The sequence below is a fragment of the Pseudorasbora parva genome, chromosome 16 (genome assembly GCF_024679245.1).
Source record: "Pseudorasbora parva isolate DD20220531a chromosome 16, ASM2467924v1, whole genome shotgun sequence".
NCBI classification, from domain to species: domain Eukaryota; kingdom Metazoa; phylum Chordata; class Actinopteri; order Cypriniformes; family Gobionidae; genus Pseudorasbora; species Pseudorasbora parva.
Genome location: NC_090187.1, coordinates 33,981,159 through 33,992,382, shown reverse-complemented (window position 1 = coordinate 33,992,382; position 11,224 = coordinate 33,981,159). Strand labels below are relative to the sequence as shown.

The 11,224-nt window shown below is 37.1% G+C and overlaps 1 protein-coding gene across 2 annotated transcripts; it reads left to right on the top strand.

Moving 5' to 3' along the window:
- Nucleotides 1–754: 754 nt before the first annotated feature.
- Nucleotides 755–9,178, top strand: psme3ip1 (proteasome activator subunit 3 interacting protein 1). 2 transcript variants are annotated; one of them, XM_067420422.1, is made up of 9 exons: nt 755–823; nt 1,676–1,737; nt 1,820–1,942; nt 2,051–2,149; nt 2,635–2,757; nt 6,046–6,184; nt 6,910–6,983; nt 8,309–8,461; nt 8,806–9,178. In XM_067420422.1, the coding sequence occupies exons 3-9, from the start codon at nt 1,828–1,830 to the stop codon at nt 8,808–8,810; spliced, it is 708 nt and encodes a 235-aa protein (XP_067276523.1). In that variant the 5' UTR covers nt 755–823; nt 1,676–1,737; nt 1,820–1,827; the 3' UTR covers nt 8,811–9,178. The 2 variants fall into 2 exon arrangements, with proteins under 2 accessions (XP_067276523.1, XP_067276521.1); XM_067420420.1 differs by having other exon boundaries at nt 8,309–9,178.
- Nucleotides 9,179–11,224: the final 2,046 nt, after the last annotated feature.

The window sequence follows — 11,224 nt, the reverse complement described above, 5'->3', positions numbered from 1 at the left end:
TTAATATTTTCCTTTGATGTGATCTATTCTGATTAGTTATATACCCCTGTCTTGTCATTTTAGTTTTTTTCTCCTTCCTTTTTTTCTTTTTCTGATTCTTTTATCATTCTTTGTTTATGTATTGATATTAAATAAATAAATAAATAAATAAATAAATAAATAAATAAATAAATAAATAAATAAATAAATAAATAAATAAATAAATAAATAAATATGGGATTTCTGTTTAGAACGTTCTCTCGTCCGACCGACTCATGACCATGACCAATCGTTCAAATCGGTGTAGTGAACCGGTTCACTCGGTTCATAGAAAAAAAAGATGTGACTCAAATGAACGATTCGTTGTGTGTGTGTATGTGTGTGTGTGTCGTCGCATATTTCTATCTTCAGCACATGATGCTTGACGGACCAAACCCCTCCTAGCAACCAGTAAAAAATACCAAATTCGGCCTCAAGAGACAGCGTTGTGTAAACAAGTTGTAAATTATTATTTATAAATCAAATGTTGTTTAACCATTTTCTTTTTTTTATATATCTATAGCATTTGTAATTAAAAATAGCAGTATACGCGTTTAGTTTCCCCCCGTTTTACAAGTAAATCAATTAATTGTACTTTATAAAAAATAATATTATTTACACTCAAATAATAATAATAAATAATGATGATGATAATTATTATAATGATATGACAAATTATTCTTGAAAGCAAAACTTTACCATGAAAACTGCATTTCCCATAAGTCAATGTTCGTGCGTAGGAACTACGTGCCCTTAGCAGCTATTGCTGCGGGGACGCTTTTACCAGGACACAAAACCGGACTAGGTAAATATCTGATACCATTTCCTTAAAATAATTATTTATTCCTCGTCTCTTTGACTTCGGTCATTATTTGTCTGCTGTATAAAACAAACCGACTTTAGGCTTATATAATGTGTGTTAAACGAATAGCTGTAAAAATATGAGTGCTTTTGTTACCAGTGACTGCGATCAAAGCCTTGCACGCTCGGTTTCAGATCAATATCAGGCCCTGGAGCCGAGGTGCTGTCTCATGAAAATACTACTGCAGAGTATTATTGCAGTGTTTCTCGCATAAATTTAAAATAAAGTAAACGTATGGAGTCACTGACATTTTTCAATCATAATGGCAGTATATATGTCGTTTTGATATGTCTGTTTTGTTTTGATGTTTATTGCTATCATAATAGTACTTCATATGATACGGTTGTATCATGCATATTTTGCTCTGAGAGTAGAAGTGTTGATAAACTCTGGTTTGAGAGATACATTTTTTATTATTATTAATATTTTTTTGTTCTCTCTCTTTCTAGCAAAATTGTATGGTGCATAATCTGCATATGCATTATACTGGCCGTTATACTTGCACTTTAAATTAGTTTTAATAGCAAAATATGCTAAAGAAATAGGCCAGTCTGTATCTGGAATTTATTACTTTAACTGTTCAAATCCAACACTAGGGGGCGGTGTTTACCTTTCTTTGCAGAATGATATTGCTCGAACAAAAATCCACTAAATAGACCTAAAGAATAAATTATATTTATATTGTGCTTCACATTCAAATGTATAGTTAGATGGATTATGTCTGCATAAATTTATGATGGATGCAATGATTTTATTTTTAATTATCATATATTTTTATTCTCTATCTATGAACAGAGTCTCTTGCAGATGACTTCATGAGCTACCTACAGCGTTTATCCTGATTAAACAACACTTAGGTGAGTTTTTATGGATTGAACATATTGATAAATGTGGTGAGCAACTCATAAATAATAATTTATATCGACATGTGTTGTGTAGGTTCTGCCATGGCAGATGGTGTGGACCTCAGCCGAAAGTTTGTGTCAGAGTCTGAACTAGATGAGAAAAGGAAAAAAAGACAGGAAGAATGGGAGAAGGTCCGCAAGCCAGATGACCCGGAGGGTTAGACTTTACTTTTACGTTTACTTTATCAGACAAATTAACAAAAGGCATTAATTCTTCACAGCTGCATCTGCCAAGTTTTGATTGTTCATTCTCATTGCACCACAGAGGCCCCTGAGGAGGAGTATGACCCTCGATCTCTGTTCGAAAGGCTACAAGAGCAGAAAGACAAGAAACAGGAAGAATATGATGAGCAGTTCAAATTCAGTAAGCACTCATGCTGCTTTCCTCCCATATTCATCCTTTTATTTTTTTAATCAAAAACAGATCTTTCAGACGACACACATCGCACAGTCTCAGGGGGCTTGCCTCTCCCATTTATTTTTGACCTCATTTTGGGGTTTATCCGTCACTGTTTGCGCAAAAACATGCGTGCGCTGGTGTGTGTTTGAGCATGTCGGTGGGTGTCTGTGAGTGTGAACAGATGGGAGCGATGGAGATCAAGAGCAGGTCTGTTCTTGCGGGTGCTGATGGGAGACTGGCATGATCTTAGCATTTCGGCTTCATCTCCGTATCCCTGGTGACAAACCCACTCTCGGTCTCCCTAGCGACCATTGCTGCTCCTATTGCCGTTGATTTCAAGGGCCGCTTTTCTTGATCTACTAGCATGATGGTCTCGTTCACAGACAATGGAACTGACCTCAAAAAGAAGTCTTTTTTTTATTTAACTCTGTAATTGTGTTTCTCCACAGAGAACATGGTTAAAGGCCTTGATGAAGACGAGAGCAGCTTTCTTGACGAAGTCTCTCGGCAGCAGTCTCTAATAGAGAAACACAGACGGGACGAGGAAGCTAAGGAGATAAAAGAATACAGGATATCCTTTTGCACCTTAAAGCACATACAATATTACTGCCATGCACTCTGGAAAAAAATTGACAGGGATTCTCAAATTCCTCTCCTAGAGTCTGTCTCTACGTTCACCTTCGTTAAGCTGATGTTAGAAGCTTCAACTGTCAAGCGCAATGACGGCTGGTGAAAAGTAAAGTAGAGTTCTTGTACCTTGTTAGTGTACATGTTCTCACAAGACAGCCCCAGGAGATACCTGACGCACTGACAGAAATGCATGCTGGCTTGGCAAATGGTTTGGGAAACAGACAGTCTCTGTGTGTTCAGTTTCAATAAGTTGACTTTGTTTTACAGATGGACGTTTCTGATACCTTGTCATGCAAAACCATTCACTTTCTTGTTAAATCTATAGAAATACTTCTAAAAATGAGAGTGAATGAATGAGAACGTATTAATAATTCCGAGTAGCAGTTTAGAATAAAAACTCTTGTGCGCAAGAGGCTGAACAAGTAGCGAAATGCATCGTAAACAGTGGTGTAATTTGCGGCATGGATGTAAAAAATCTTCAGTTGATAAGCAATTTGTGTTAAATAAGATGCGATCTGGCGCTGGAATGTGTTGTTTTTTAAATCATACTGGGTGCAACAGCAATCTCTTGGCGCTCGTGCACAGTCTTCACACAGACGGGAGCTTCAATCTATCGCTTAAGCTGCTTAACCCTGAACCTCTGGCACACAAAAAATTCTCTCTCTCAAAAATTCTCTTTATAATGGTAGTTGCGTTTGTCATTTCTTTTCGTTTGTGACATATATCCTAGAGCTTCTCAAACAAGAAAAAAAATGTATGGTGGGATTTGATTTCGTCCGTGGGAATTGATTAAATCTTTGTGGTTTGCTAGTGATGTGATTTCAGGGGAGTGACAGGTTGTCCTGCCTTTTTTTTTGTTGCTTTTTTGTCTTTCCTGCCAGTATATACATCATCAGAGAAGAGATGTCGTTATAAGTTATTTTGGTTAAAGATTACGAGGGCATATGAATAATATGTCTGTAGAGTGTGTTTGTTTGGGTCTAGATTTCACATATTAACAGTGTTTCTCAGAAATCACTTACTGCACCTTAAGCCATTCAAGATAACAATTTTTGATTCATAGATCGTTCATTTTTGGGTCCTAGAACATTCTTTTTTTAAAGTTTTAAAGTTTTTTTAAAAAGTTTTTTAGCCAGGATTTCTTTACAGAAATAGAATGTTTATAAAAATGTTATAAGTATATATATGTATATAAAGTATCTAACGTTACTTTAACATTCCCCTAATGTTATTTTATTGTTGCTTTAGCGTTATTCTAAGGTTCCTCTAACATTCCCAGAAATTTCTTCAACACAATCTATGATTTTACAATCACAAATTTATGATTTCTGTGCTTTTCACATTATGTTTAACCCTGGCTTGATTCATCTAATTTCAACAAAAATGCTGTATTAAGCTAATTTCAGAGCTCTATATAGGTCATTAAATAAAAACATCTGCAATGTTTTAATTGGAAGGTTATTTTACATGATTATTAAACCTAAAATAATCATTAGGGAACGTTATGCATGTTATTTTTAGTTGATTTAAAGGCGCCCTGTCTAAATTTTAGCTGCATATATCATGCTACAACACCAAAAAGCATAGGTATAGATATTATATTGCATTTCTGTCAATAGATCCTCATAAATATTACACACTGCACCTTTAAAAAAAAAAAATAATAATCTGCAATTTTCTTTTAGTTAATTTATGCTAAGTTATAACCTAAAAATAACTATTAGGAAATGTTCTGTATAAATTATTGTTTAGACTATTTAAAAAGAACCTCCCTGCAACGTTCTGGGAATGTTATTTTACGGTTGCAAAAAAGAAAATCTAAAAAGAAAATTTCTAAAATGTTATTGTTTAGTTCTCAAAAAATTACCAAACAGGAACCATATACTAACGTTAGGGGAATGTTCTGTGTTTGCTGGGATAGTTGTTGGTTTGAAGTTTGAACAGGTCTTAAAGGGTTAGTTTACCCAAAAATGAAATTGATGTCATTAATGACTCACCCTAATGTCGTTACACACCCGTAAGACCTCTGTTCATCTTCAGAACACAGTTTATTTATATTTTATTACCGCAGTCTATGCGCACTGTACTGTCCATGTCCAGAAAAGGTAATAAAAACATAAAGTAGTACATATAGTAGATATGTGGGCGAATGCATTTTTATCTCACTGCATGTATTCCTTTAGTTTGGCAGGGTCGTCGCTAGCTTAGTTTAGCATAATGAGTGGAATCCTATGTTGCCAGCTAGCATGTCCCGAGTAAAAGTGAACAAAAAAACAAGAAGTAATCAGGTGTTGTTGTTTTTTTGGATCACTTTTTCTTGGGACATGCTAGCTGGCAACATAGGATTCCATTCATTATGCTAAGCTAGCAGCGACCTGCACTAAGATAAGTGCATTTGCCCACATATCTAAATGTAGAAAAGAAGTCGAATAAGCCCTATTACTTAAAACGGTGGAGTGTTCCGTTAAATTATCAGTTAAATGAATCTTATGCTGGACTGAATCATCTTTTGTTTCGGTGTCATTGTTTGTGTGTAACAATGAATTATGAATTGAAGCAGATTGTTCCACATAAGCACAGTTTTGTTGTGTTAAACTACTGAAATCATGCTTTATCCATATCATACATCCTACAATTGATTTCTTATCGTGAAACCTCTAATACGATCAGCATTTCTCTTCTGCCAATCAGGTATGCCTGTAGATAGAATGTTGGAGGATGTGTTGTCGTGGCAACTGAAACCTTTCTCAGGGCTTGATAACTGCATTAAAAGCACTGCTGAGAACCATGATCTGTAGAATAATACAGTAATGTGCCCTAATTCTACTGAATTTGTCTCCCGTGGAGGCACTAAACTGTCTTACCTGTAAGTGTGTCACCTTTTTAGGCCATCTGTATGAACTAAACGAAAAAAGGAAGTACCGTAGGTTTGATTGCTGTGGTGACTTCTGGTGTGACTTTGGCTTTTTTTGAGCGATTGCCCTCTTTATTGTAGCTTCCTCATCTGTCTGTGGGTTTAGCTCTGTTTATGTGCCGTCAAAGTGGAGTTCTGCAAAAAGTAATTTTAGATTTATGAGAGAGATTCAGTATAAAAGAAAAATTTGTCAAGTGGCTTACCACGATAGTAGGGTCGGAAAGTAGGTTGTCATGTCGCGGTGAAGTTTTCTCACAGTTTAAATACACCGTCAGTGTACGTCAGTGATTTTTATCCTTAACTAGTGAACCTCACAGCGCTTTGCAGAAGCTGGCAGCCACTGAGAGCCAGAAGAAGGAGCCGGAGAAAAAGGCAGGACCCAAACCCTCAGAGACCCACAGAACTAGTCACCTGTCTCAGGCCCACCTGCTGGCTGGGGCAGTGAAACGACGCAGGTACAGGAAGGAGAAACTCGTCGCAAACATGTATTCTATTGTTGTATTTACTCCTGGTTTCACAGACGGGGCTTAGATTAGGCCTTTGTTAAATTAGGACATTTAAAGGGATAGTTCACGCAAAGATGAACACCCTCATGTCATTCCAAACCTGTAAGACTTTTGTTCATCTTCAGAACACAAATGAAGATTTTTTTGATAAAAACTGCTTAAAACAGATGTGATTAGCTGATTCGAACGAGTGATATTCCATGGCGAAATTTAGACTGAACTGCTCAATTCATATTGATTCGTTTTACAATCTCTTCTGCTTTTTGAAGCACCAAAGTGTCAGTTGCATAGCTGTCTATGGCTGTCCATAGCTAACAAACTTCATTTGTTTTCTGAAGAATAACGAAAGCCTTATGGGTTTGGAACGACATAAGGATGAGTAATTAATGTAATAATTTACGTTTATAGGTAAACTAACCCTTTAAGTAGCTTTTATAAACGTGCCTTCGAAGAAAAAGAAAAACATTACTGGTGTAATGTAAAATCTATTAATGTTTTCTTAAAACAAAGCAATGGCACTGACATATTGCAAGTTGTTTTCAGTTTAAACATGCATTATAGGCTCAAGCCTTGTGTGTGAAACTGGGCATTAATGTACTTTAAACCTGTAGAAATCCGAGACTGCCGTAATCTTTATGTATAATTATTTGTGATTATTTTTTGTCTTTGTACAGCTCATCTCAGTCCTCAGAAGGGAGTAAAAAGCAGAAAGCAGAGGAGACGGTGGCTGGCAATGGCAGTCAGACAGGTGAGCAATGTAGTGTAATGCTGCCTTCACATAATGCAATTATGTAAAGTGATTTTCAGATCATTATTAAGTGTAATTATGTGGCATACTGCTTTAATTGCTTTAAAAAATGTACCAGAACATTATAGTTGCTTAAAAAAATACAATAAAATAAAAAGTAGGGAAGTGTTCATAAAATGTCATAAAATAATTTTTTGGGGGAAAGCAGAACTGAACACTAGTTGGGTTCAGTTTTTAAGAAATGACAATAAAGCAACAATAAAGACTTTTACATTGTTACAAAAAAAAGTATTTTCTAAATATTTTTTAAATGTCTATTTATTAAAGAAAAGGGGGAAATTATCATAGTTTTCAGATAAAATGTACCCCAAAAAATTCTGTGGTATTTGACCACACTAGTATTTTACCTGGAATATTTCTTTAAAGGTTTAGTTCACGTCCTGATAATTTACTCGCTCCCATGCCATCCAAGATGTTCATGTAATTGTAAGGAAAACATAACCAACAGTTTGAAGGTCCAAATTATTGCAGTTTCAAAGGGCTTCAGAGACTCAGTCATTAAAAAAAATATATACAAAAAAAAATCTAATTTTTAACCTCAAATGCGTAACTTCTGTGTTGTTATTCTTCACTGCACATGACGTCATCAAGGCCGGAAAGGTCACGCTTTTGACATACATGGAAGTACCGATCCAGTGTTAAAATGAATCTGCAAAGATTAAATCAAACGCCCTTTACAGAATTAAAGGTAAAATAAAACAACAGAGGCAGACAGTTTTAAAGAGCATGAGATGGAGTTTTTCTGCACTGGGTCGGTACTTCCACCTACGCCACGAACGTGACCTGATGACATCATACGCAGTGAAGAAGAACAAAACAGAAAATGCATTTGAGGTTAAAAAGTATATAAATGTGGTTGTTGTTTTTTTTATGACCAGTGGTTTTACTAGATAAGACTCTATTCTTTGTCTGGGATCGCGCAGAGCCTCTTGAAGCCCTTTGAAACTGCATTGATTTGGACCTTCAACCCATTGGTTGCCATAGAAGTCTATTATGTGGAGAAAAATCCTGGAATGTTTTCCTCAAAAAATGTATTATTTTCGACTGAAGAAAAACAGGCCTGAACATCTTGGAGGAGATTGGAGTGAGTAAATTATGTGGACATTTTTATTTTGAAGTGAACTAATCTTTTAAAGCACAATGTAAATGTTTTGTAGAAGTTAAATATCATATTGATTCACCTTTCCATATTAACCTGCCACGTTAGATGTCAAAAGCATCAGACTGCGTGCGCTCTACGTGCGTGTATCGTTTTGTGTTCTCAGAGCAGGAGGCGGTCGAGCCCAAATCCCCCAGGACGGACGTGAATCGCACGGGCGTTCTCCACCTGCCCTCCGCCGCTGTATGCGTGGGCATCCTGCCAGGGCTCGGCGCTTACTCGGGCAGCAGTGACTCCGAGTCCAGCAGCGACAGCGAAGGTATCGTGGATGAGATTGGCTCTCCCATAAAGCGCCACAGGCTCTTCAGATAAACACACTGACAGATCACACTCACTCACTATCACTTTCTCCCTCACCTGTGCTGCCCAAGGCTTGGGTGCCGCCCACTCGCCTTCTCAGCGGCGCGGAGCACAGATCAATACCTAAAACGATTTAGCTCTAGGTATCCGTTATTTCAGTGTTTCAGTTTTGGATAAGGCTGTTCGGTTACTTGCTTGATGTTTATTAAAGGCTGTAATGTTAACTACTATTGTGGTTGTTGATGTCTTGTGCTTTCAAAACATGACACTTCCCCCATCCTCCTCATATTGCGTTCCATACAGTTTAAACCCCTGGCAGCTTAACCTGGTGACGCACCTTCCCATCTACCCACCCTTGCGGTTTCTGCAGAGCTCTAGTGGCCAAGGGGACACTGACTGACTGACTGACAGCTGTGGATCAAGAAGACATGAAACATTTAGTCCAAATCCCTGACCATCACAGGACAAAGCAGACATATTATGGGCTTGTTTAAAGATATTTAAAAGTCTTGGTTGAATTTTACATTTGTTTGATGTTTCTTTTCTTTTTTTAAAGACAGAATGCTGCAATGCTAAGAATGCTGGAATTTTCATGAACTGTGCCCTATAAAGTGTGACTGTTCACTGGAAAATAACCAGTGATGACAGAATGGAAAATAAAGGTGTTTCTCACGTTTGTTTGGCTTTTTTCTCTCTTTCTTTATTTCTTATCAACATGAAACGGCATTCACAACCCATTTTAGTTCTGTAATATGAGTTTCTGAGTGAAACTGAATATTCAGTGCGGAAACATTAACAGATTGTGAAAAATTTACATATGAGAATTGGAACCGGACTTGAATGAATTTGTAGTTAATTGCGGAGAATTGCTCCGCTCTTGAAATGCTATGAGACACTTTTGTGGAAGCTTTTTGAGGGTGAAGGTTAATTTCACCCCCAGAAGCATTTCAGTCTTTCAATTATGACTTAAGTAAAAGTAACCTTTAAATATTAACATTAATCAGCATTAATAGAGTTAACTAGTGTTAACTAAGATTGTAAAAAGGCTGCAGTTACCTAACACAATGCCTAAATAGCTTCAGTATTTGATAGATCACCCAAAAGTCTGTTATTAGTTACTCACCGATTTCATCCCAAACCCATAAGACATTTGTTCATCTTTGTAACACTAAAGAAATGTGTATTATTCTCATTGAAATGTCTTTGCAACCAAAATTTTCTTGCTTTAGAAAGTTCATAAAGTTGTAAAACTAATCAATATGAATCAAGCACAAGTCTGAAAAAACACAAATGCTTCATATGATGAATGATTTTATGCTTATATTCATATTTAGACATTGCACATGCATAGAATTGATCAAACATGGTAAACACGAATGCTCAACTGTGCTTGTTTGATGTGTGAGAACTAACCACATTGGTCTGGAATGACATTGGTAATGTCAAATGGGTGAACGATCCCTTTATTTTCCTGCGCATGCGGCCTTGACAGCAGGTAAAAGTAGTTATGTTAGTTCACCCAAACATGAAAATTCTGTCATTTACTCGCCCTCACGTTAGTCCAAACCTGTAATGTTTTTAATTAAATCTGAGAGCTTTCTGTCCCTCCATTGACAGCCTACACAACTACCACTTTCAAGGCCTGGTGGTTCTACGGGGGTGCTAGAGCACCCTCAAACGCAAGCAAGAGCACCCTCAGTTGATAATAATGTATTGCCAAAACTTTGCAAAAGCTCCAGTGCATATTTGTGTTTGCTGGAGAATGTGAAATGTATCTATTTATTTGTATTTAAGTCTTCCAATCACAGACATGGTTGTGGATCTCTTGAATGCAGTGGCCAATCAAGAGGTGTTAGTGAGAATCAACTCACTGCTCAAAACAAGTTTTTATCCTGTGCTGCTGAGCTATCCATGCTTGCGAAACCTCTCGGACTGAGCTTACCTTTTCAGCTTGACGTTAATCTCCTCGACAGGCTCTGGAGTCCCATTTAGACAACCGCCTTTTTCAACACGTAACAGCATAAAAAAATCACGAGTGGGGTAATACTATGTCAGGGATGTCCAAACTCAGTCCTGGAGGGCCGCTGTCCTGCAGAATTTAGCTTTAGCTTGCCTTAACAGACCTCCTGGAAGTTTCTAGTATGCCTAGTAAGACCTTGATTAGCTGGTTCAGCTGTTTTATTGGGGTTGGAGCTAAACTCTGCAGGAGCTCGATTGGACAACCTGTATGTATATTTTATGTTGTAGAATAAAACATGAAAGTGTCTTGTGCTTTGTTTTCACCACAGACTTATTTCAGCCATTTAACCAAAATTGGAACTGGAAGTGCTAAAATGCTAACCCGCTTCCGCTTTTTGGCCTACAAAGTGGTCATAACGGCACCACTCGATATGAATCAATTGGTGACATCATGCTGCCCTTAAGCTTCCCATCAGATTTTCTTTCCAATCAAATGCTTTATAGAACCTGAAGCCCCACCCCCTACATTATAAATAGACACCGAAGCAGTGTGAAATCAGTCTTGTTAACATATTTACTATTTTCTACATGGTGAATGGCACTACACTATATAAGGCATAGGGAATGATTCAGACAGTGTAAATACGCTTTCCATTGGGGTGATTATGTCACGCGACCCACCGCACAGAGTGGATCAAATGGGGAGATGGCACATACTTTATATTTTAAACAATTTTATGAAGTGACGCTAATGTTTATCAGT